Below are 27675 nucleotides of genomic sequence, written 5' to 3' on the forward strand. Positions count from 1 at the left end.
AGCACACCATTTTTATCTTAAAAAAGGAAAAATATTTGCTGAGTTTCCACACCAAATATCAATGGTTCTTCCGCGTCTCGTAACTTTAGTGCAAATGTGATTTTGTTGATATGGAGGGAGTGAGATTTTCAGAAGTTTGTTTGAAATATAGCATACAAGTCATTTTTGTTCATTCAGTGATCTGATCATTCTTGTAAGGTCTTTTTTTGTGTTCCCCCGAAGAAAGTCATATAGACTGACATAATTAGGTGAAATATTCCTGTAAATTATGTGTACACAGGAGCAGCTAGTGTAACTCATGTCTCCAACTCTACACCAGACATAGTTCAAGAAAGAGAGTGAAAAATTATTTGTAGTTGAGAACCCTAACTCACGGAAGACCAGAATTAAGTATGAAATGCTGTAACAAGGTATACAAGCACAAGTGTATGTATGATCTTCAGCAGGGTCAGATCTTCAGGCAGTCTCAAAAATTTCAATCCACATCCTCATACTTTGCATTTGTGTGTAGCTGAGCAAAAATTGCAGTAACGGACGAAGCATGTCCTCCAGATGAGGTGTTTTTCAACTCAAAGGACATTCAACATGAAGACAAAGTCACAGTATTACAAAACTCAGACTCTTGCGTCCTGACGGATGGCTTCTGCTAGTATTTGTTTAGTTGCTGTATACGATGATTCCATGCAGCTGAAACACGTTAAGTGAACGAACGGATCAATCCATTGGCAGAAATTTGTGACGTTTTTACAAGCTCCGCCTCCTGTGCTGAGACTCAACTAACCAGAAGGGAGCTCCGTCCTACAGTAAAGTGCACTTCTTCAATCTGCTTCTGAAGTTTTGATATTGATGCTTCAAAATAAGCATAGCGATACAGCCAGAGGACTCCAGCGACTTGCCTCCAACAGCTTTAAAAACCAATTTTGGCCACTGTTCTACAGAGTTAAATGTGCACAGTTTTTCGTTTTCTCGTAACAAAGAATAAAAGTGTAAAATCGTTGAGATTTGGGTCTTTGTATCACAAACCCACACCGTAAACTATGTGCTAATAAGACTCCGAACCTTGTAACAACGTATTTAGATGACATCTGAACATTGATTTATAAAAGCAAGACTCATACGCGTCCACATCTGGCAGTCTTCTTGTGCAAATTTAAAATTTTCTTCTCTCGCAGATTCACCCTCAACCAGTTCCCACCCTCAACAGAAGGTGCCTTGACTAGTAATGGGATGGTCTCAAAGACCACGACTCGTAAACATCACTCTTGTGGACTGTTTTTCAGGGCCTTCACCGATCTGCTCTGTTTGTTCAAGCTTGCGAGGCTACCTAATGCGACCGTCTTTTTTGACTGGCCCCAGTTCGGATTTGGGGTCAGGGGACAAGGAACTCCAAGAAGTCTTAGTGCAGAGTCCTATGGTGGAACAGGAGGAGGTCACCTCAGAGCAAAGGTCTCCCGTGACCCAGAAAGCCCCCACAGAGCTGTCCACCCAGGCCTCCAGTGGCTTCCCTACCAGGGTGGTCTTCTTCTGCGCTTCCTGCAGGGCGGGCTCACTGGGCGGCAGCTTCAACACATTGGCAAGCTGCTGGAAGCTTTGCTCCAAATACACATTACCTGGAGGACCTCCGTGTACCCAGCCATGGTCTTCTAAAGAGGAGAAGATCAAATCAGTAAATTAAAGTGATTTGAAAATTATATAAAAATTCAGCTTTGCATCACAAGAAACAACGTTTTAAAATATATTCAAATAGAAACCAGTTATTTAAAATTTTAATAATATTTCACACTGATGTCTCACCTGCACGCAGGGGCTCACGTCCCTTGAAGGCCAGTGGCATGACCAGAAAGCGAGCTTCTGCTACACGTTCCCACAACCGCAGCACACGCACCGTCCACACTCCAGGCCTGAGGGGGCGCTGAAGGGGTGGCTTGTATTGCGTGAACTCTGCCTCAACGTCTATGCTGATGTCATAGGAGGCTGCTACTATGTGTGCTGGGTCAATCCACACTATGGTGGCTGTCAGGTTGGGTCCACGAGCCCACTTTTGAACTGCCACCGGCTCGTCTAAAGGTCCCATCACACTACCGAAGTTACGGAAGATTCGCTCCTTGGGGTCCCAATCAGTTCCGACCTAGTATAGAACAGCATGCGCAAAATATATGGTGATAAAGAACTGCAGAGTGCATTCGCTTTCTTTTCTAAATGCATGTTTTGTAAACCCTGCCCCTTCCTTAAAATTGACTGCAAGCTAGCATTCAGATATGCCTCTATCCAATTAAAAAGACCCTTTTTTTCCATAATCAATGTTACTCCAGTGTACATTACACAATACAGAAGAATTAAATCTGTTGTTATATATGTTACATTGTGACTAAAGTAAGCCAAATCATTTACAATGGCTTCCCTGTTCTTCTCACCTCAAGGTGTTTGAGGCGCTCAAACTCATGAAGGTTGTGCTCCAGCTGCAGTGTTGCTTGAGGAACAGCCCACACCTCCAGAATTTCACGGGACCTGGTCACCACATTCTGCACCTCCTGTCTGACCAGGTAACCCTGGAAACGGTCATCATAAAAATACAGGTGCACCGAGGCGGGGTAGCCAATAGGTTCAAACCTGTGGGTAAAAAGCAATTAATCAAACTAATCATATGATGACTGGACTGAAGGAGTGGATGGATGGATGGATTGGGATGGAGGGACAGGTAGATGGATGGGTTGGGATGGAAGGATGGATTTTGATGGAGAGATGGACTGGGATAGAAAGATTGGGATGGACTGGATAGATGAATGGATTGGGATCGAAGGATGGATTCTGATAGAGGGAAAGACTGGGATAGAAAGATTAGGATGGACTGTATAGATGGATGGATTGGGATGGAGGGATGCCTAGATGGATGGGTTAGGATGGATGGATTGGAATGGAGGGATGGAAAGAGATGAGTTGGAATGGAAGGATGGAGAAAACTGGGATAGGAAAATTGGGAGGATTGGAGAGATGATTGGGATGGAGGAATGGATGGTTTTTGATGGAAGGATGGATTCTGATGGAGGGAGGGACTGGGATAGAAAGATTAGGATGGATTGGACAGATGGATGAATTGGGACAGAAGGAACAGGGAAAGAAAGTCTGGGATGGATTGAATAGATAGATGGATTGGGGTAGAAGGGTGGATTCTGATGAAGAGACAGGTAGGTAGATGGGTTGAGATGGAAGGATGGATTTTGATGGAGAGATGGACTGGGATAGAAAGATTGGGATGGATTGGATAGATGAATGGATTGGGATGGAAGGATGGATTCTGATAGAGGGAAGGACTGGGACAGAAAGATTAGGATGGACTGTATAGATGGATGGATTGGGATGGAGGGATGCCTAGATAGATGGGTTAGGATGGATGGATTGGAATGGAGGGATGGAAAGAGATGAGTTGGAATGGAAGGATGGAGAAAACTGGGATAGAAAGATTGGAAGGATTGGAGAGATGATTGGGATGGAGGAATGGATGGTTTTTGATGGAAGGATGGATTCTGATGGAGGGAGGGACTGGGATAGAAAGATTAGGATGGACTGGACAGATGGATGAATTGGGACAGAAGGAATGGGAAAAAAAGATTGGGATGGATTGGATAGATGGATTGGGATAGAAGGATGGATTCTGATGGAGGAACGGGTAGGTGGATGGGTTGGGATAGAACGATGGATTTTGATGGAGAGATGGACTGGGAAAGAAAGATTGGGATGGATTGGATAGATGAATGGATTGGGATCGAAGGATGGATTCTGATAGAGGGAAAGACTGGGATAGAAAGATTAGGATGGAGGATGGATTTTGATGGAGGGATGGACTGGGTTAGAAAAACTGGATGACTGGATAGATGGATTGGTTGGAATGGAAGGACGGATGGATTGGGATGGAAGGATGGAGAGATGGACTGGGATAGAAAAATTGGGATGGATTGCAGAGATGGATTCTGCGATGGAGGGATGGATTGGTATAGAAAGACATGGGATGAATTGATAGATGGATGGATTGGGATAGTAGGACTGGGATAGAAAGATTGGGATGAACTGGATGGATGGATTGGGATAGAATGATGTGGGATGAATTGGGATAGAAGTACTGGGATAGAAAGATTGGGATGAATTGGATAGATGGATTGATTGGGATAGAAGGATTGGAATGGACTGGATAGATGGATGGATGAGGAATGGAGGGATGGATCTAAGCAATTGATATGAGGGATGGATGGACTGACTGAAAGAATGGATGGATTAGGATTGTATTGTATGGATGGGACTGTCACCTGCAGGCCTCAGAACTGCTTTGAGGGGTCTCTGGCTTATGGAGACCCAGTCTAAAGAAGGAGGAGTACGCTGTGAGGGCCACATCATTGAGGGAGGAGACCCCATCAGCCTGCTCAAACAGGCTCTCCCAGTACGCTTTCAGTGCCACCGTTCCCGGAGGGTACTGCCCATACAGATGATTGTCCAAGATCTCAATAGCTTCCTGGTTCACTGTGGACTCGAACTTACGGGCAAAGAACGTGGGCCGCGTTAGTTGCTGTCATAAGAGAAAAAAAGGGTTAAGTTGGTGTGTCTATAATCAGTTGCGGTTTCTAGCATGAAAAGGCAGTTTGCTAAGAAGACGGACACTGGGTCCTATTCAATAATAATAGCACACACATTGTTAGTTTCAATATTATGTGGCTCCTGACTCAGTGTCTCTGCAGGGATCATTTAACGGTTCACTGACCTGTATTCTGATGAGGTCTGAGGGTTTGAAGTCATTTGGAGAACAGCCGCACCAGTCCACTATGTGCTTATACTGGCACTTGCAGCCCAGCTTCCGATTCCAGTTAGTCACACGTAAATTATTGTCGACCAAAGTATCACACATGTGGCTGTTTCCCAGCACTGTGTGAAAGAAAGACTGAAAAGCAGACAGAGAGGAATTATATAATACACCCTTAGGGACACAGCACTTAATGTTTACAGCTCACTGCTGTGGCAAATAAACAAAATTAACATGGAGTATCACATCAACAGACTCATCAGTTTGATTGACTCATCAGTTTTAGTTATTGTTATGTATTCAAACAGATTTAATGCATAACAATAACAGTGATTCATCTCGCTTTTTTTAAATGGGTCATATAATCTTTTATTATTTTATTTTATTAGTCCAATACCTCAGCAGGCAGAAGCGCATAGGTGTAAAACTGTTTGAGCCCCGTCACCAGCTCGTCCTGTGAGTTTACCACATACTCCACAAACTTGCGCGTGAGGGAGAACCAGTCCGAGCCTCCTGACACCTCCAGCCCCTCAGGGATGGTGCGTTCGCCCAAACGCCACATGTGGTTGTCACATTCGTGGAACAGGCGGTCCAAACCCTGCTTCTTAATGAACCTACATGACAGGAGAGAGCAGAATGGTGACTGATGTCATGAAAAACACTGTCATGGCTAGTTAGGCTGCATTATTTATTTCAGGGAAGTCAAAAGTGTCAAGACGGTGTAACCGTACTGAAATCATAATGAATGACAGGAGGAGTCTCATTAAAAGGCCGAAATTCCTGAATAGAAAGAAAAAAAACTTTTCTGAAAGTATACAAGTAGTTTTAATCTTTAGAATCTTTAAGTTTCTAACAATTAGGCAAAATATAAAGCTATATTTTTCTTTCATCCTTATTTAGTACAATGATTTTAAAGTCAAGTTTGTTAAATGTCATGCCATTAGACTGCTTTGGCAATCATTCCTAATCTCATGATTTGTGAGAATGAAAGCATCAAGACAGATGTTTCAACAAGTAAGTTCGATTCACTCTGTGAAATAGTTCAAACCATTTCAATTAATGAATTAAAAAAAAAAAAAAACATAATCCCCACCCACAATCAAAGCAGATAATCTGTGCTGCATTTAGAGCATCCCTCGATGCAGACAGTATATCAGAAATAGTAACCCTACCTGAAATAACCTTAGAGTTGAATCTGAAATGACTTTACCTTGCGTTCTCTCTGCCGTGAGACTTCAAGAAGTTCTTGTCACGGTTCTGGGATAGAAAAGCCACAAGCTCATCGTTGGTCCTGTTTTAGATGATAGTGAGAGAGCAGAAAAGAGATAAAAAGAGGGATTATGTCAGAAACCCAGCGCTGACTGCAGGGTGGTGTGGGTGAAGTCTTCATCTGGAAGGAATTAGCTGCTGCTGACAGGATTTGGTTGGTATCAACGTCTACATGTGCATCAGGCCATGTACACCGACTTGGCTTATTTAGCTCGCTTTAAAAAAGAAAAAGCGTCAACAGCTGGAGGGATTGTGAAATCGTAAGGCTCTGATGTGTTAGAGAAATCCAGGCGAAACAGATTGCAGAGAAAGAGACGGATTTGCCAGCATCATCACGCTTGCACACAATGAGAGAGGCTCTGACTTGACGTCTTCAGACACAGGCTCAAGAGAAGGTTCCTCCATATGCCTCTGTAAAATCAGTATCATCAATCCATCTCACGTACAGTCACGGCCAAAAATATCGGCACCCTTGCAATTTTGTCAGAAAATGCAACCCTTCTCTCAGAAAACTGTTGCAGTTGCAAATGTTTTGGTACTCACGTTTATTTTAGTTTTATTGGCACCCTTAACCTAATATTTAGTAGCATCTCCTTTGGAAAAAATAACTGAAATCAATCACTTCCTGTAGCCATGAATGAGTTTCTTATACCTCTCTACTGAAATTTTGGACATTTTTTTTTTAGCAAACTGCTCCAGGTCATTTAGATTTGAAGGATGTCTTCCCCCAAAACATCTCTGAACCTCCACCATGTTTGACTGTAGGGACTGTGTAAGGCCTCATTTCTTTTTCTATAAACAATGCCATTAAGTCCTTTACCAAAAAGCTCAACTTTTGTCTCGTCTGTCCACAGTACATTTGTAGCCTTGAGATTGTCCATGTTTTTCCACAGTTTTTTTTCTCTCAAATCCACAGACAACTCTTTACACTTCTTTCTTTTCTCCATGTTTAGTGTGACACACAACACAAAAGTTGCGTCAGCTTTTCTCCATTTTAACTGGCTGCAAATGTAATTGCTATATTGCCCACACCTGTTACTTGCCACAGGTGTGTCTAAATACAAATTACAGGACCATCACATCCTTGAAAAGCAATTATTTCTTACAATTTTGACAAGGTGCCATTAATTTTGTCCGGTCCATTTTTGAGTTCTGTGTGAAATTTTATGAAGTTTGACTTTTCTTCTCTGTTTTTTTGTGTTGTTGCAGTGCAAACAAAAACAATAAGCATGTGAATACCAAAACATTTGCAATGGGAACAATTTTCTGAGAGAATTGCAAGGGTGCTGATATTTTTGGCCATGACTGTATTTTTCACTAAGCTCACTGCAATGCATTCTGGGATTACTTCTCCAAACTACCTTTTGGATTGACTTCATCCAACAACTGTCTTTATTTATCCAATTTAAACCCATTTCTAAGGCGATACTGACCTGGTGGGGAAGTCGGTTGCACTGAGGTTGATGAAGAAATCCCACTTCCAGTCCAGCATGGACAGCAGGTCATGCATGCTACGCAGGTAGGCCTTCAGCAGACTGGCTCCGCCCCAGATGGTGACCATACGCCAAGGTGTAGCTCTCACGTTGGGGTACAACTCCGCCATCTGGAGCACCTCCCGGTGCATGTAGTTTGAACGCTGCAAGACACAATATAACAGTCCTCAGTCATCACCAATGGCCTTGAAGATGAGCATATCACGAAAAAAATTCAATGATATTACTGCAGAAGTGCAGATTTAGCTCTCATAATGCTTCTGCTCGTGGGAGCGTGAAGATTTCTTGTCAGGAATTCAGTTTAGCTCTGAAAGACTTTGCTTTTAAGAGGCTAAAACCTGAAATAGCTTCAAATGAAAGACTAGAATTAGACAAGACAGGCATATAGAAAGGAAGAGAGAGAGCAGATGTTGTGCCAAATCGTATCAGGGTGTAAGAGAAGTGCTTCTCCAGCTACAGGCCAACAAACTTCATCTCTACACACAGCTGTTCTCTAGCATGTGAGCTGACCTCCACTGAGCTCCTCTAACACTTGAGTTTAAATCAAAACTCTGACTCACAGGGCTGTCTTTAAGGGCACTAAAATGTTTGCTCCATTTGACATCTGAGTTAGGTTCATTTAGGGTCAACGTGGCTTTGTGGAAAAACAAAATAAAAAAGTGGCTTTGTAAACTCCACCAGAGGGTGCACGATAAGGTGGGCTGGCTTGAACTGGTGTGGTTTGCAGTTGGCATGAAACTAGTGCATCAAAATCCAAAATTGACCGTAACCAAACATTCTGGAAAGGCTGAGCCAACAGCTGAACCATTGCTAATTTCAAAATAGCTTTTGTGTGAAATATTAACTATACAATGTTGCATTTTTATAAGTACATTGCATAAGTATTCATACTCTTAACTCGGTACATAGCTGAAGCACATTCACAAACTCGAATCTTTTTGCATATTATTTTCTGAGCTCTTCCACAGATGTGTGGCTTGATGCAATCCACAGGTGCTTATTTTAACCTCAGGGTTAAAATAAGCAAATAAGCTTGTTTCGGATCTCCACAGGTGCTTATTTTAACCTCAGGGCTTTTGCTCTAATATGCATTTTCAGCAGTTAGACATTTTATTGAGAGGTGTGTGCCTTTTCAAATCATACTCATTCAATTGAATTTGCCACAGGTTAACTACACTTGAAATGTAGTAACATCTACAAGCATAATGAATGCTCCTGAGCTACATTTATATATATATATATATATATATATATATATATATATATATATATATATATATATATAAATTTGCAAAGATGTTAAAAAAAAAAACAAAAGTCTTGTGCTTTGTCTTTATAGTGTATGGACGTGGAAAAAGAAGTAACATAAGGCAGCAACACAAAATGTGAAAAAAAAAAAAGAATACTTTTGGCAAAGCACTGTTTATGAATGCAAATATTTATTCTGTGTTTTCAAGTGTTTGAATTGTCACATCGAGTCTGCATAAACAGGAAAAGCAAATGTAAACTGAGTTTGCAGTTGTGTTTGTATTTTGACAAGCTTCCCGAAGTCAGTGCATATCAAATATAAATCTAAGTTGATTTTTTTTACGCCAAACTACCACCATCAGCCAAAATTTACATTATTTTTTTATTAAATCCAGAACCAGATAATATGTGTTCACTGCTTTTTCTTTAAACTTTCATTATTCAATCCTCTAAAGATGTAGTGTAAGATCATATTTTTTTTAGCCAAGAATTTTTTAAAGGATATATAGTGGCACGCGAAAGTTTGGGAACCTCTTGCAGAGTCTGTGAAAATATGAACAATTTTAAAAAATAAGAGAGATCATTCAAAATGCATGTTAGTTTTACACCAAGGACAACTGAGAAGCTCAAACACAACTATTAAGCATGGTTCAAATGTTCACTGATGCTCCAGAAGGAAACACAATGCATTAAGAGCCTCAGTGAATGCTTGAACCTTTTTAATAGTAGTGTTTGAGTCCCTCAATTGTCCTCAGTGTGAAAAGATGGATCTCAAAATCACACGGTCACTGCTGGAAAGGGTTCAAATATGTAAATGATAGACGGTAAACTGAAGAATCTGCAGGATCTGGAGGATTTTTCTGAAGAACAGTGCTCAGTTTAACCGTTCAGAACAAAAAAGGGACTCATGAACAACTATCACTAAACAGTCGTAGATCATCCAGGTAACCACACACAGTATTAAGAACCAAGGATTTCCAAACTTTTCAAGGGGGTTATTTTAATAATTTCAGCTATTTTTTGGTCTTGTGGACTATATGTAAACATCTTTTACATAAAATATCTCACTCAGGACAGTACTAAATAAAAAAAATAACATGCATTTTGTATGATCTCTCTTATTTTGTTAATATTATTCACATTTTCACAGATTCTGCAAGGGGTTCCCAAACTTTCGCATGCCACTGTATTTCAGCAGCTGAAATTTCCGGTTATTGATGTCACAGAATTTACTGGTATTTTGAAACTGATGTGTGAATGGTGCTTTACTGGTATTACTGTGTGAAAGGGATAAAGATATCTCAGTTGAAAAATAACCTTTTGGGTTCTAACTTACCTTGTCCACATGGATGTAATAAAAGTGGTCTTTGTGATAGATGGCTTTGAGGAGACGTTTCAACTGCCGGACTGCTCGTCCATGAACCACCAGCATGAAAACCACCCTGACTGGGTTCTCCACCTTGGAAAGGTCAGCGTCAGCAAAATCTGCATGCTGGACAGCACTGGAGATCACTAAAAATGGACAGGGAGAAAACAAACAATGTGTCAATTAAATTTTAAGCATGACTGGATGTGGATATGATGGTTGAAGGAATGCAGTTACCATGCTGTGGGCAAAACTGAGGCAGAGACTGAGGCATAAGCTGTCCCGCTTGGTGCTGGCACACAATGTTGGCGATCTCCTGTCTGCACTGCCGTGAACCCGCACGGTGGAGGGCAGACAGAGCGTCCTTGCCAGAGATCTCACATTTGGGCACAAAGTCACTGTTCGGGACTTGAGGAGCACCCTCAACACTGCCAGGCTCTCCTGGTGCTACTAGATGAATTTTGGCCATTTCCCCTGCCCGTGTATCGCTGAAGTTACGGCTGCTTGAAGGATCATAATGAGCAGCTTTTTCAGCCGCCACTCCATCTTCCGGCCCGCCAAGACTCTTGTCTTTCAAAGATGGCTTGTTTCTCCGTCTCGACCCCCTTCTGATAATGGTGGTGATGGCGGGCTGATCCTGGCGCTGCCTCGACTGGCCGTGGTTCGCCCCTGAGAGGGCGTTTTGCCTCTCAAAGGCCACAGGGTCCAGCTTCTGCTCCTGTCCATTGTGGTCGGGCAACTTCGAGCGCCTGTGTTTCCGCTGAGAAGGAAACAGAGTAAATAAATCAGAGATGTGATACAGAATCCCTCTGCATCAGCGCGAAAGAGAAAACAGGATCAAACTTTATTCTCAAAAGAGGAAGTCTGTTTTAGAATAGATGGATGATTCACACTCCTAGAACAAACTTGCTGACGTTTCAGGTAGCCCAGAAACACAGCGTGCTGGCTTTGTTTCTCATTTGTTGTTTCCCTGGCTCCAGTCGTGGCTATTTTTAGAGTCGTTTAGTGGCGGGAATCAGAGGAAGCAGAGATCCGTAATGAGGATAGTGACTTGCAGAAGGAGGTTTGGGCGAGAGCTCGGCCAACACAAAGAAACACTAAGTGCCATTATCTTACAGTGGCATATTTTAGGTGCATTAAGATTTACTGCATTAGGCAAGGGTTATTGGTTGTTTCACTGTGGGAAATCATCAGCTGACGTGCAAAAAACTGGGCGCTGACACGTCAGTGTTTTAAACAGTGTGCTCCTTAGTGTATTAAACCATTTCACACATGCTATAAAAATCTATAGTTTAACAGGGAGCATTTACTGGTGTTCATGAGGTATAATTTATAAACAAATCTATAAATTTGCATTACCACTCAAAATCTTTGCATATATAATATGTTTTACTAAAAATATTTGCAGGCTGCATTATCAGTTGATCAATTTTAATCAATACTACTAGTAATTTTTTTACTACTACTCAATCAACTCTCAAACTATCAATCTACTACTAGTTACAGTACAAAATAAACATGAATGAACATCAGAATGTATCATGTCAGGTAGGGGTGTGCAATATTGACAAAAAGTAATCTCTTAATATTTTCTGGGATTTATAATGATAATTATGCAATATTTTGCTAAGTGTGTTATTTTATATTCTATTGTCTTATTGTATATTTTACAGACTACACGTGGACAGCTGACTCCTTAGGCTTTTGATATTCTTCATATTCTGTGAGGTCAGTTCACAGCAGTGATAGAAATTATTCTTTTCCAATAAATTGGCCTGATTGAATCTGCCAGTACAGACTGGGGGCGGAGCCACAGGAACAGATTTCAAAAGTGTACGCACGGATTGTGATTTTGTGAGTACGGATTCAAAAACCAAAGGTATGGTTTACAAAATCTGAGTGCACAGATTGGAAATTCATGGGTAGAGTTTATTAAAGGAGAAGTCCACTTCCACAACAAAGATTCACATATAATGTACTAACCCCCTTGTCATCCAAGATGTTCATGTCTTTCTTTCTTCAGTCATAAAGAAATTATGTTTTTTGAGGAAAATGTTTCTGCATTTTTCTCCATATAATGGACTGATATGGTGCCCCGATTTTGAACTTCCAAAAGGCAGTTTAAATGCAGCTTCAAACAATCCCAAATGTGGTTGTAAACGATCCCAGCTGAGGAAGAAGGGTCTTATCTAGCAAAACGATTATTTTTATTTAAAAAAAAATATATACAATTTAAATACTTTTTATCTCAAATCCTGGTCTTGCCTTTCTCTACCTGAACTCTGTGTATTCTGGTTCAAGACAGTTAGGATATGTAGAAAAACTCCAATCGTATTTTCTCCCTCAACTTCAAAAATAATTTCAAAATCATCCTACATTGCTGCAGAAGTACCGACAGTCTTTGCGATGTGAACATGCAAAGAAGATCAAACCCCTTTAACAAAAAAGGTAAAACAGCGATATAGGACGACTTTGAAGTTAGGGGAGAACATGAGATGGGAGTTTTTCGACATACCCTAACTGACATGAACCAGACCCTTCTTTCTCGGCTGGAATCGTTTACAACCACATTTGGAATCATTTGAAGCTGCATTTAAACTGCATTTTGGAAGTTCCATTATATGGAGAAAAATGCTGAAATGTTTTCCCTCAAAAAACTATTTCTTTATGACTGAAGAAAGAAAGACATGAACATCTTGGATGACAAGGGGGTGGGTACATTATTTGTAAATTGTTGTTCTGGAAGTGGACTTCTCCTTCAATCTGTAGGCACATTTTGTTAAACTATGGGAAAACTAAGAATTTGTGAGCACGGTCTATAAACTGAGGGGATGAATTGCAAAACTGTCATCACGGATTGATTGTTTTTCTCCTACAGGCTCTGTACAAAACAGTTATTTTTGTTGGCAAAAGAGCAAAAACAGCCAATGTGGTGACTTAAACGTCCCCTTATTATGGATTAAGAAAGGTTCATATTTTGCTTTTGGGAGTCCCCAATGTTTGAGGTCAGAAACACTTTCACTGTCTTACAGTATACATTTATTTTTTACCTTATTTGCTCAACGGCTCCCAAACTATTTACTTAACGATTCATCCTTTGCGTGACATTAATCTGCAGTGATTGGTCCAATTGTCTTGAATTTTGTGGTCTTCTAAATGCACTTTAATAGACTGAATCATGCAGTGAAATAACTTATGTGCACTACTTTAACCTAATCACACTCACCTAACCAGACAATCTCGTAATGTATACGTGCACTGTGTAGGTGTATTTTGTTTGCTTTTTGCAAAATACTCAAATGTCAAATCCCACGTTGTTAAAACAACAATTACGATATTACTGCAGATAATATACATCGCACACCCCTACATAATAGTAATTCATTTTTGTTTAGAAAATCAGTTTGTTTAGTTAATCAGGACACATTTTAATCTACAATCTTAATCTAAACAAATTAAAGATGTATTAAACTTCCTGTTGTTTTGATGCTTAAACCGCCCTTTTCAACCCTTTTTATTTTTGAGCCATATAATCTCAGATGTCACAGAAAACAGTTTTGACACCTAACCGATGTTTAAGTCGCTGCTATGCCACTGGATGTACACATACCAAACCCATTATGAACAAACAGATTTCATCACATGCAAGTGTGAACATCGAGTCCTAAACACTGGTGCGTGCAGAGCGACTCAAACCTAAGAGCAACATGAGAAATGCCTTATCAGCACACCTGCCACCTGAGCACAAACAATGACTTGAAGCCTTTCATTCTGCACTGATCGCCCAAACACAACCCCAAACAACTCCATTATGCCACATGTTTCCTCAGCAAACCCAGATAAGCACATGACTGCACACATCTCAGTGCAATGTTCAACACGAGACCCACTGTCAGAACAAGGAAATTTCTTACTGTTAGACTCAACATCGCTCAAGCGCCAGACATCAATTTCACTGAAATCCCAACGGCTTTGGGTGTCTGTCCCAGCACTGATGCAAAAAAAAGCCAAATGGAGCTACTGTCAGAGTTTCTGGTTTTCACTCTACCCTTAGTCTCATCATTAATGAAAATGTTAGGGATGTCGACTATTTTAATATTTTTAGGACAAACAGTCTGCACCACGGGGAAGAAAATAAACGGGCCAAAAATATTTCTAGTGCACATAAATTCTACATGGTTTCTAAATATTTTTTTTGTTCCAAGCATGCCAAGATATATAACCATTATTGTCTTTATGTGAACCAGAACGAAAGTCCTGCATCTGTTCCATCTGGTAAATCCAGAGAAACACCAAGGCCGTCAGCCAGGATATGTCGGTCTAGTTTGTTTGGTGCGTTCCACACGTTGGTGGCAGTTTGCCCGATTCAACATGTTGAATTGGTGTCGGGGCTGTCTTGCCCGTAGGCTAGTGAGAGACCTCCGATTGGATTAGTTTAGCAGACAAGTCAGTGCAAGAGAATTACAGTGAAAGTGATGACAATGAGTAAATAAATGGCACAAAAGATACAAACAGAAGGCTGTTCTAATGTTACGTGAGCTTACCCAAGCATTTCAAAAAGTGAACAATTTCTTGACAACATGAATGGATAAAAATAGTTCAAAAGGGTTAGCAACCGCTGCTTTGTTAACGTTTTGCGTATCCTTGTTTTGGTTTCTCCTTTTGAATGACAAATGTGTACTACTGTTATCTACTGATATGAACAGCTAATTCTTGAATTGTACTTCTAATTTGATGTTTTGTTATATTCTCTCTACTGCACTTCTGCTTTTCATCACCACATTAACCACTGCGTTCGTTTTCGTCCTATGGGGGTGTGCGGTATAGCATCTGCATTAATATCGTAATTGTTGTTTGTTCTAAATGGGCGATTTGACATTGAGTATATTGCAAAAAGCAAACAAAAAACACCTAAAGAGTGCACAAATACATTACGAGATGAAGAGAAGAAGTTAGGTTAAACTAGTGCGTGTACATTCTGTCACGGCATGATTCAGTCTACTGAAATGCATTTAGAATGATCACAAAATACAAAATATGGGGGCTGAAAATGTATATATTTATATCATTTTGAAGAGTGATGTTTTTTCTTTAAAAATCAGCATGTTTACAAATGTGATATTGATTTTATACAAGAGTTCAATAAACAGTAAGTTAATATTAAGAGACTTTTTAGTTTTAGTCGATTAGGAAGTCAGGTTTGTAACTGAAAGGTTGCGGGTTTGAGTCCCAGGTCCGGCAGGGATTGGAGGTGGGGGGAATGAATAACCAGCGCTCTCTCCACCCTCAATACCATGACTGAGGTGAGTCCCTTGAGCAAAGCACCAAACCCCCAACTGCTATGTGGCTGGCCAGACAAATGTTTAAAATACTGCTTATTATTATTTTGCCTCAAATAAATATTAAATAGATGGACATATTAAATGGATGTTAGGGATGTAGCAATGTACGCCGAGCCGGTTGAAAATCGATACAAATATGTGACGATTCAAATCGGTTGAGATGTTAGACAAATGGCGATGCAGTTGGGGGTGGGAGTTTCTACGAATGTATCTCTGTCTTGTCTTTAGAAAAGTTTAGATGGTATTTTCTTTTTATCTTACTTCCATATAACGCATATTAAAGTAGTGTTTAAGTGCAAAACTGCTGTTTACAGCGGTAATCAAGGAAACGCTATATTGCTGCTGTTCCATAAGCGCCACCTGCTGGCAGAGAGTGAATATGCATTCCCATTCAGCCCGTCTGCTGTTTTGGTTTTGTGCAGGTATGTTTTATATAGCGTAGTTTCACAAAACTAAAGTCAGACCATTCTTTTTTGGCTTCAAATTTCAAATTATACAATCTAAATTAAATAAAAAACTGTCTCTGATTTTAAATGGAAAGAGCACAAAGCTTAAGTTTGTTATTAATAAGAGATTTCTTTTATTTGTTATTTATTTAAATTATTTACATTTTATTGAAATGTAGCATTGTTATTTGACATATTTCAATTTCAGAAAGAAATGCGTAACATTTTGTCCAAGTAATAATAAAAGGACACCTTTTCATTTATAATTTGTTTAAAATCTCATTTTGTTAAAAAAATATTTGAGAAAATCCTATTGTGAAATAAGTATCACATCATGAGTTGAGTGAATCGTTACATCCCTAATGGATGTACACGACCTAGTGGACCCTGCTATTTGAGCATTCGATTACTCACACAAGTGTGGACGGGGAAAAAAAAAAAAACCAACAACAACAACAAAAAAAAAGATAACCACAACTCATGGCATGCCAATGTGGTGCTGAAAATATGTAATGAGAGAGGGCGGAATAACAAGCAATTCCCAGCACCTCCTGCTATAGGCACATTACACGGGAAGTCTGGTTCTATGCCACACGTCTGCTGCCCACACACAAAAACAATGGACTGTGGGAAGAAGAGCCAGCCAGTGACCAGCAGTCTTAGACCAGTGTCAGACCATACAGCACCAGTGGGCCTCATTATCAGGAGCTGTTTGGACTTGCAAGCTCAGTCATTTCAAAGCGAACCTACAGCTTCATTTTGAAACTGGCAAGTTGCATATGTAGGCAGTACAGACTCGTTGAGCTGAAAGCTGTTTCACAAGGAAGGCAGTATTGTGGACAACACAAAACCACAATCTCAGAATACATTGCAGTGAGCTCAGTGAAATAAATTATTAAATGGACAGAATATATAAGTTCTTCAAAATATTATAAGCTTTTATTTAACACACATTTAACAAACAACTCATTCAATACCAAAAAGTAGTCCAAAAATAGGGAAACCTGCCATTTTACCCAATATGTGTGTGTGCTGTAGAGTACTGGGCTGTTAGTTTGGCAACAACACAGTATTTTATACCCACAAGATTGCACAAAACTTACAGCATAAAGGGCAACATCTCAGAGCTGACAATCAGATGACAGGTGTCTACACACTGCCTCTCACCAAAGTTTACTTCACACACTCAAAAATAACCCACGAAACACAGAAGTTTGAGTTGTTGTTGTCATAAATGGACCTACAGTGGGTGCAACTTATTAGGTATAGAAGCTGGAATAAATAAATGAATTTCATTCAGAGCTGGGTTAAAAATCCTAGAAGCAAATTATTTTCATGACATTTTCCTCCTTTAAATGACTCTCAAATGTGTGTTTGAATGTCAAAGTGGACAGAACACAAAACTAAAGGCCCATTTACTCCAAGAACAATCACTATATTAGCGCCCACACCAGTGGACAATAATGTTCTGTTTATCACAAATGCGCACTGCAGTCTTGTCATCTGACACGTAAAATGTTTTTAAAAATGTGTAAAAAAGCTCTTTAAAAAAAATCAAGCAATTTTGAGCGTTCGTACAGATACTGTAAAACAAAATTCAAGGACTTTTGAAGCAGTACTTTTATGATTTTCAAGGACTTCAAATCAGAGATCTCTTTTATTGAACAATGTCTTCCATTTTAAATAATAAAAAAGATAAATAAAAATATACTAATAAAACAAAATGGCAATAATAAAGTGAAGCAAATGCAAAGAATTACTACTAAAATATTAAAAAGCATACTACACTTTCACTAAAGTAAAACCACTGTTAATGTTAATCATTTTTTAAGGTATTTGTATTTGTGTAGGCCTATATTTACTTTCTTCTTTTTTTTTTTCTACTTTACCGCATTAATGGTTTGATGTTTTGTACTATTTAAGACAAAAAAGAAAAAAGAAAAAAAGATTTGCGAAACGTGCTCAGAAGTTTCGATTTAAGCAAAAGATTTATAATCCATGCTATGAAGTCTGGATCTGAATTTGATTTAGAATCATTTGATTTGAACCATTCAGTTCGCTAAATGATTCGCAAACCTTTCCGATATAAATCAAATGATTTGCGATCTGTGCTCCAAAGTTTCAATTTAAACAAAAGATTCAGAATCCATGCTCTGAAGTCCCAATGTGCATTTGATTTAAATGACTTAAAATTACCTATCGTAAATCATTTGATTTAAACCATTCAGTTCGTTAAATGATTCACAAATCTATTTTGATCTAAATGAAATGATTTGCAATACGTGCTCTGATTCAAATGATTCACGATCCATGCTCTGAAGTTTTGATTTAAGCCAAAGATCCTCGATCCACTCTCTGAAGTCCCAATCTGAATTTGATTCAGATTGGGACTTCAAAACACATATCGCGAATCATTTGATTTTAACCATTCAATTCACTAAAATGATTCAAGAACCCATTCCGACTTAAATCAAATGATTTGTGATACATGCTTGAAGTGTCAATTGGAATCAAATGATTCGTGAACCATGCTCCGAAGTGTCGTTTTGAATCAAATGATTCGTGATCCATGCTTCGAAGTTTCGATTTAAGCACAAGATTTGCGATCCACGCTCTGAAGTCCCAATCTGAATTTGATTTAGATCAGGACTTCAAATCGCATATTGTGAATCATTTGATTTGAACCATTCGTTTCGCTAAACGATTCACAAACCGCTTCCGATCTAAATCAAATGCTTTGCACTATGTGCTCTGAAGTCTTGATCTGAATCAAATGATTGGCAATCCGTGCTCCGAAGTTTCGATTTAAACAAAAGTTAAATCTGAATTTGACTTCGATCGGAACGTCAAATTGCATATAGCAAATCATTTGATTTAAAATATTAAATTTGCTAAATGATTCACGAATCCATTCTGATCTAAATCAAATGATTTGCGACATGCACTCCAAAGTTTCAATTCAAGCAAAAGATTTGCGATCCATGCTCTAAAGTCCCAATCTGAATTTGATTTTCAAATAGCATATTGTGAATCATTTGACCCGAACCATTCATTTTGCTTAATGATTCACAAACCCATTCAAATCTAAATCAGCTGAGTTGTGATATGCGCTTCGAAATCGCAACCTGAATCAAATGATTCGCAATACACAGAGTTTCAATCTAAATCCTATGATTTGCGATACGTGGTTTAATGATTCATGTTACGTGTTCCAATCGGAGCACTTCAAAATAACGAATCATTTTGAGGCATAATGATTTAACTGATTCAGAGTTTTGAAATGCTCTGTTTCACCCACTATGTGCTTTTTAAAATTGTTACAAGCAAAATCAAAATTCAAAAATGAATGGCTCTTTTCATTTGATCTGGTTTATGCTAGTGAATCGCTTGAAATAAATAAACAGTCACTAGTTTGAATCAATCAGGGGTGCGTTTCCCGAAAGCAACTATGGTCGTAAGTTCCGTCGTTACCAATAGATTTCAGTGGAACTAACTACCATAGTTAGCTTACGATGCTTTTGGGAAACGCACCCCAGAGTGGTTCCAGTGTAAATGATTCAATTGACTTGATTCATCTGTTCCTCTTTTCACATCTTCAGCCAAGTTTACACAACACTGTCAGCACTACTGCTTGCTTAGCTTGCTAGTTTTCTGACATTAACTGAAATAAGCGGAAAAAGTGTTTTTAATTGTTCAAATTTTTCGTGAAAGATTTCTGCATATTGACAAAATTAAACACTTATTTCAAAGACACATTGTCTTTCAATAATTCAAGAACTTTTCAAGTACCTCTTCAGGAATATAGCCATTTTCAAGGGTTTTCCAGGCCTTACATTTCAAGTCAAATTCAAGTACGAACCCTGTGATTGGCTGTCATTGTTTTTAATTGTTTTAACTGTTCAATAATCTGAGAGCAGCTACATTTCCTTCCAAAGTTGTCAATTTAACTTGTGCAAAATCAAAATAATGCATAAAACATTTATAAATAAGAAGTTTTTAGTTACAAGACTAAGAGACCAAAATCTTCTCTTCTTTTAAAACTTGTACAAAGTCTTAATAACCGTGGTGTTAAAACCTGTGTAGTGAGATTGATCTGCTAGTTTGACATGTTGTCAAATCACACAATCTGTTTCTTTTGCTGTTGTTGTTGTTGTAGTGCATCCACAAAGTATTTTAGTAAGTGCATTTCCAATAGAGATGTACATGTTTTTATAGTGAAGATAAAAATGTTCTACCTCAATTGAGTGCACATGCTGTTGTGCACATTTAAAAGGTTTTATTTCAAGATTTTTTTTTTAAGCAATGCCTCAAAATTTGAATAAAGACACATGGAAACATAGCTAGTGTTTTATGGACTATTATTTAGTTGTACAATGTTTTCACTGACTCTGCAGCATGAAACCTACAAGACTGATTCCCGAACAAATGATTTTATTGAGCTGGATTATTTGAAGGAATCAAAAGCACTTATGAATGAGCCAGAATGGTTATTTAAATAATCTGAACTCACTTACAGAAGAGAAAGTAAATACTTTCGTCATGTAGCTGGAAATGAGCCAAGAGCCGTTACATGTTTTCTTGTACTGTCAAGAGTATCTGACAAATAAATCAATGTAGATGCTGATAAGATACTCACTGTTTGCTCATATTACATATTAGTTTTTTCAACAGTATTTTTCAAAAATTTTAGCATTTACATTTAAACAAAGTTAAAGCCATTTGTTGGATTACATTTCTGTGAAAAGCAATTAAGTCTTTATTTCTGATTGTAATGCTGAAATCTGAAATGGCCATCCATTGGTAGCAAACGTGATGAGACATTTCTTTCTCAAAAGTACAAAATGAACCATTAATGGAGCTGTTAAGGAACCAGAATCGTTAAAGAGGAATCTGAATCGTTAAAATTTCCTCTGATCCTTCTGTTAGCAGCACAGGTCACTGCAGCATCACATGACCTGCAGTAATTCATTCTTCAGGTCTCAGAGACCAAAGGCTGCAAAATCAATGGCCTCTTTCATCACACTGAGACTCACCACAGAGGGAGAGAGAGGTCAGAGATGCCTGTAGATGTGCTGTGGTTGGAACAAGGACAGCTTCTTGTGTAGGAGGGATCAGTTAGGATGGTTGACTCGTCATTAAATCATCGCTTAGTCGACTAGTGCGTAAAAGGTTCTTTACCATTAAGACACCTTGGGGCTGAACGGCACACTATACTTGTTAGGCTGCACACCTAGAGGGTTACATGATGAAATGAAGACTGGACGCTAAAAGGAAAAGCTTCTTTATTAATCAAACATGCATTGTTCCTGAATTAGTGAATAGTGCAACATATGGCTATAATACATGCAGTAGGTGTCCGCTATAGGAATCAGGACTGTGGAAGAGACACATGGCAGGTTTCATTCCCACGAGGGCCAATTAGAAGAGAGACTGCTGGAAAGCATTCACGCAAAGGTGTGAAACATTCCACAACAGACACTCCATTCATACAGTCCACTGTCATCTCAACCATATCTTCAGACCAAAAATTTTTAGTCTTATGTATATGTGTCCCTGGACCACAAAAACCAGCGATAAGGGGCAAGAGGATATTTGAAGCAATAGCTAAAGATACATTGTATGGGTCAAAATGATTGATTTTACTGTTATGCCAAAAATCATTAGGATATGAAGTAAAGATCATGATTCATGAAGATATTTTGTACATTTCCTACTGTAAATACATCAAAATTTAATTTTTGATTAGTAATATGCATTGCTAAGAACTTCATTTGGACAACTTTAAAAGGTGTTTTTTTTCAATATTTAGATTTTTTTGCACCCTCAGATTCCAGATTTTTAAATAGTTGTATCTCGGCCAAATATTGTCCTATTCTAACAAACCATACAATCAATGCTTTCAGATGATGTACACATCTCAATTTAAAAAAACTGACCCTTATGACTGGTTTTGTGGTCCAGGGTCACATATGTAAGTAGGGCTCTATGATTTTTCACAATGTGGATGAAATCACAGAATCCGGTCATAAAAATGGAATTTACTGTATAACGCGGAATGTCACCGAACAAGGCAACTTTTGGATAAATAATTCAAATATAGGTCAGTACAATTAAATCAAAATGCGATAATAATAAAAATAAAAATACTATTTAAATATGAATCCTGCATGTTCTGCATGTCTCTGTGTGAATGAATGGCACAGCTGCACAGTTTCGTTTACCTCATATTCTAAAGCGCGCATGATGCTCACTGTGTTTTCAGCCTCTGCTGCCTCAATATAGGAGTACATGAACACATAAACATCTCTACAACTTCAGTCACTTCATGAACATCTTACCATTTCTTCTGAGAAAAACAAAAACAAAACTACCATCAGATCACAGCAACCCATCAAAATAAAAGTTTGGTTTAACTTGAAGAAACTGTGACAGAAATAAATTACTTAATGTAATGACAGTACTACTACTAATAGTAAAATTATTAAAACATTATTTTTAAGGAATATTTACTGGAAAAATTATTTACCAGAAAAATTTGGAGATGCTTTTGATTATTAAAATTTAATGAAACCATTCAAATGGAATCCAGAAATTTAATGAAAAATACAGAATTCGGTAAAAATACAACTAAAAATGAAACTAATTTTTGTTAAACTTTTAATAAATAGCTGTTAAATAGTGTACGTTTCATAATTTAAATTAATTAGATGTGCTTTTTGATTAAGAAAATTTGATATAGCCAATAAACAGAGTCTAGAAAAACGAAAAATAAAATAAAAAGGAATTTGGGAAAAAATAAAATGGATTTGGGCCCTATATGTTTGAGTACTTTTACTCAAAGACACATTAAATTGATCAAAAGTGGCAGTAAAGACATTTAGAATGTTACAAGTTTTTAACTTTGTATTTATCAAAAAATCCTGAAAGAAAATGCATCACGGTTTCCACAAAAATATGAAGCAACACACCTGTTTTCAAAACTGATAATTCTAATGTTAGATATTAGAATAACGTCTAAAGGATCATGTGACACTAAAGACTTCAGCTTTGCATCGCAGCAATAAATTACATTTGAAACAGAAAACATTTATTTTAAAACTGTAATAACATTTTACAACATTATGGCTTTTAGTGTATTTTTAACACCTAAATGCAGCCTTGATGAGCCTTATTGCAATAACATTTTTTTTTTAAATGTAGTGTACACATATTTACCTAGTCTACTACTAGTTCTCGCCTTTCAGTTTTTCTTAAGACTTCATATGCTTAAACATCATGTAGGGAGTCTGTTCGATGCAGGAAAAGCAGAGCAGGAATCCAGACACGACAGCACATTCCTGATACTCGTTACAACTCGTAACCTTTCTCAAACATGTTCACGTATTACTCTAGCGTCCTTGAACAGCAGACAGTTATTTATTGACTAATTAGTTATGCAGGCTTCTTCTAAGGTCACTTACAGTTACAGTTCACTTATTTCCAGACCAGTCATCCTGGTCTAACCTGAGGTTAAGTGTTTTGATCAAGCGCACAATGATTATCGTTCCTGAATCAACCCAGCTGGGGTTTGAAGTGCCTCAGATGTTTAAACACTACACCGCATTATTAGCTGCAGTCATCTGAGAGCTGCAAACCGGTCACACATGGTTCATTTCATTGACAGCAGTTTACAAAGCCTGTCTGAGGCAACAGAAATAAAACGTAGCTTAAAGTTGTGATGAAACAGAAGCGGTGACAGATCTTTTACTATATGATGCGACGTACATTCAAGTAAAAACAGATTACTGAATAAGAAAAAAATACTTTTATGTGTCAGGTGCAGATTGGATTTTGAGATGTGGGTGTTTCACTTTTATACAACACGATATGATACAATATACTTTATTGTCGCCTACTTAGTGACTTAGTGTAAGCTGCATAACTAAATCACATGTAATCACACTTAAAACATAGCCTACCATACGGGGGAGCAAAGCATGCAAACAAGCATATCAGGAGTTACACGTTTTCATGAAACAAGGACTAATTCGTATCACACACAAGTGACGGATATGTCTAGGGATGGAGCATCACGACGTTTCATTAACATTAATAACAAGCATACAGAAAACAGACAATATACACTTTTTTTGTTCATGTCGCATAATTTTTTTTGTGAATAACGGACTCTAAAAATACCACCTATCATGCTGTTTGAATTCACCACCTTGTAAATCATGTTTTCTTATAAAATTGGGTCAGTAGATTGATGTGCGTTCAACAGGAATTAATGATTGGAGAAATCCAGCATACACTAGAGAGAAGGATGTACTTTCACCGGAAGATTGAGGCAAGACATTTTGACTGAACATTAGTCATGTGAACAATTTAGCCGTGCATATGCTACATTAAGAACAATAAAAAATAAGAACTGTATGCATTTAGAATAAAAGAGATACAGCAAATTTTCATTTAATGCAGACTTGAATTTTCTGAACATCATAGAGACTGAAAACACTACTGAATCTCAGCCTAATTTGATGAATAATATTGGGGCTGCGTGATTAATCAAACACAATTTCCATGTGCATTTTGTTAGTAAAGCCTGTTCTGTAATCAGCAGTAAATCTCCATCACCTGCTTTCAGATGGAGCAGCAATTGCTACACAGAGCCGTAGTTCACTGATAGGTTACGCAAAAAAACGTAGATGATACTACTGCGCGATTATGAAATCGAAAGAAATCGTTCGTGATAATGACAGCTGTTTGCATAGCCAACAGTGAATTAGTCAGTGAACTACGGCTCTGTGTAGGTAGTACATCTGAAAGCATGTGAAAATACCACATTTATACCACGTTTTTGCTCCAAACTCACTTCATAACGTCAATCGAGTGTTTGAAATAAATCCTTCTGTGAGATGATGTGGCTTCACTAAAAGATACGCATGACACGCATCGCAGCTTCTGCCTAAGCGCGACTCTGATTTCACTTCGATTTATCGTGCAGCCCTAAACAATGGGCTCAATTATAGGGTGCGTTTCAAAACTTAGCAAGCGCCCTATCTGGACAGCAATTTTGGCATCACAGGCACATTCAACAGAGGCAGCAGCATTTTTACTGTAAAAAGATAGTTCACTTTAGATAGTTCAGTTTTAAGACTAATCCAGACCTTACTAGATGGCATAAAAATGTAGTAAGCGACACAACTCGCCTACAAACACTTAAAAATAAAGGCTCTTTAAGGGCTATTAAATGATTAATCACGATTAATCGCATGCAAAATAAAAGTTTGCGTTTCTATAATATATGTGCGTGCACTCTGTATACTAAAGATGTATACACACATACATGTATGCATTTTAAAAATATTTACATATATATATATATATATATAAACATAAACAGATAACTCAATTTTTTTCATTTCCAAAAATCGTGTTTTTTTTAATTAAAAAAAAATTATTTTATCGTATTTTTTATTATTTATTTTCATGTTTATTTTGTGTTTTATTGTGTTAGCTAGCTGTATTTTTTTGTTTTTGTTTTTTTACATAATCAAAATAACCCACACTGCAAAAAATGCATTCCTTGTTGCCTTGTTTCCAGCCAAAATATCTAAAAATTCTTAAATCAAGCAGGATTTTCCAGACAAGCAAAAATTATCTTGTTTTCAGAAAAAAAACATCATATTTAAGTCAGTTTTTGCTTAGAACAAGCAAAATAATCTGCCAATGGGGTAAGCAAAATAATCTTATTTCAAGCAGAAAACAAGATTATTTTGCTTACCCCATTGGCAGATTATTTAGCTTGTTTCAAGCAAAAACTCACTTCATTTTGGCTTGTTTTTTCTGAAAACAAGACAATTTTTGCTTGTCAAGAAAATTTTAGAATTTTGGAAATTCTAAAATCTTGATTTTTTGGCTGGAAACAAGACAAAAAATCTAAGTAAGTAAAGGATTTTTTACAGTGCAAATGCAGATTGATTGAGATTAACTGGAATGCACAATGGAAAACATGATGTTTAAAAAGTTATCCGTTTTTTCAAATAAACTCTTCATATGATTTATATTATATATAAATATGAATATTATATATGCAACTCCGGACCAAGAAACCAGTCATAAGGGTCATTTTTTTTTAATTAAGATTTATCATCTGGCGATGGAACACATCATCAGCTTTCCACTGATGTGTGGTTTGTTAGGATAGGACAATATTTGACCAAGATACAACTTTATTGTTTTACAACTATAAGTATTGATAAAATCACCTTTAAAGTTGTCCAAATTAAGTTCTTAGCAATGCATAGTACAATTTAAAAATTAAGTTTCAAGAAATTTACAAAACGATCATTTTGACCTGTACAATGTATTTTTGGCTGTTGCTACAAATATACCCATGCTACTTAAGACTGTCACATACAATTTTTCACATGTATGTGTTTATATACATGTATAATAAATATAAACAGTACACACACATATATTATATAAACACAAACTTTTATTTTGCACGCGATTAATCGTTTGACAGGCCTACTCTTTATTGATATGTACGGTTCCATGAAGAACTTTTAACATCCATGGAATCTTTCCATTACACAAAATATTCCTTATAGAAGAAAAAGGTTCTTCTAGATCATTAAAACGTTCTTCAGTCTAAGAAAATTTGTTCTTTTAAAGAACTGTTCACTGAAAGGTTCTTTAAGGAACCAAAATGGCACTATCACTGAGAAAACACTGGAAGCTTTATTTTCAGTTGTGTAGTCCGCATTTTTGGGTATCATAGTCTAGTACGCGACCGAAGATGATGCTCAAAAATGCTGTCCATAACGTTAGGTGGGACACTTTATACTGCAATGTTCAAAAAGGTTGCAGTTGAATAGCCAGAAGCCCCAAAATGCTACGCATAGAGTTAGATTACCTGAATATTTAAGAATATGATGCCTAAATGCGGTCTATGCATATAGCTCTCATGGTTTTGATACTAGGATGACCAAAAATGCTGCCTACGTAAAGAGCTCACTAAGTTTTGGTTCTTAGCCATAGAGTTGTTATTGGTGAAATCATTCCAGTCAGTCATTTAAAACCCGACGCCGGTCAAAACAACCCGCTTTAAATGATAGCCAACACAACACATAATTAAAACACCCGCATGTGTATCATATACCATAACCTTCTTTGATAATGCGGTAACGTGTTTGTTTACACCCGATGACGCTATTACGGGAGTACCAGTTCAACTAATGAGACTGACTGACGGCTTAGCTTAGCTTAGCATGCTATCAGAAACCCTCAGATTCAACGGCGTAACTGAGGCAAGGAGGACAGATTTATCCGCGCGAAACAGCACGTACCTCAGCCTCTCCCTCCTCCAGACTCCGCAGGCTCCATACCACCAGTCCTTGGATCAGCAGGATCGTTAAACCGGCCGCAATTGCGAGTTTATACCGTCTGAGGAGCTTCTGTACACGGGTACTCGCGACCATCTTTCCCCCGTGAATCACACATACAGCCGCGACTGAGAGTGACTCGGAGCGAGTCGACTCCGCAGATCAGAAAGTGAACCGAGCAGCGCATTGTGGTTCAGAGTCAAGTGATTCTGATTCAGATGAATCAAACTGGGAGTCAGTATCTCAATTCATATGACCAGGTGGCAGCTTGGCAGTGCTTGCTCGCGTTAAAATATGATATTACAAATATGTGATTCACAAATGACGATTGTTTATAGAAATGAATAAGA

The 27675-nt window shown here is 38.0% G+C and overlaps 1 protein-coding gene across 2 annotated transcripts; it reads right to left on the minus strand.

Moving 5' to 3' along the window:
- Positions 1 to 652: 652 nt before the first annotated feature.
- xylt2 (xylosyltransferase II) lies at positions 653 to 27442 on the minus strand. Of its 2 annotated transcripts, none has more exons than XM_051101612.1 (11): positions 27290 to 27442; positions 10403 to 10925; positions 10136 to 10311; positions 7492 to 7694; positions 6000 to 6080; positions 5187 to 5403; positions 4751 to 4927; positions 4302 to 4558; positions 2415 to 2610; positions 1795 to 2128; positions 653 to 1640 (listed from the first exon to the last, which is right to left on the minus strand). In XM_051101612.1, exons 1-11 carry the CDS (start codon positions 27419 to 27421, stop codon positions 1321 to 1323), a joined length of 2616 nt encoding a protein of 871 aa, XP_050957569.1. In that variant the 5' UTR covers positions 27422 to 27442; the 3' UTR covers positions 653 to 1320. The 2 variants fall into 2 exon arrangements, with proteins under 2 accessions (XP_050957569.1, XP_050957564.1); XM_051101607.1 differs by having other exon boundaries at positions 653 to 1643.
- Positions 27443 to 27675: the final 233 nt, after the last annotated feature.

The sequence above is a fragment of the Labeo rohita genome, chromosome 3 (genome assembly GCF_022985175.1).
Source record: "Labeo rohita strain BAU-BD-2019 chromosome 3, IGBB_LRoh.1.0, whole genome shotgun sequence".
Lineage (NCBI taxonomy): Eukaryota > Metazoa > Chordata > Actinopteri > Cypriniformes > Cyprinidae > Labeo > Labeo rohita.

Excerpts from the sequence above, each read along its gene's own strand:
- xylt2 (XM_051101607.1), bottom strand. The coding sequence starts at position 27,421 with ATGGTCGCGAGTACCCGTGTACAGAAGCTCCTCAGACGGTATAAACTC. Across the intron at positions 10,312-10,402 it reads TCAGTTTTGCCCACAGCATG|TGATCTCCAGTGCTGTCCAG; the intron begins GTAACTGCATTC and ends GTCCATTTTTAG. Across the intron at positions 1,644-1,794 it reads ACGTGAGCCCCTGCGTGCAG|AAGACCATGGCTGGGTACAC; the intron begins GTGAGACATCAG and ends TCTCCTCTTTAG.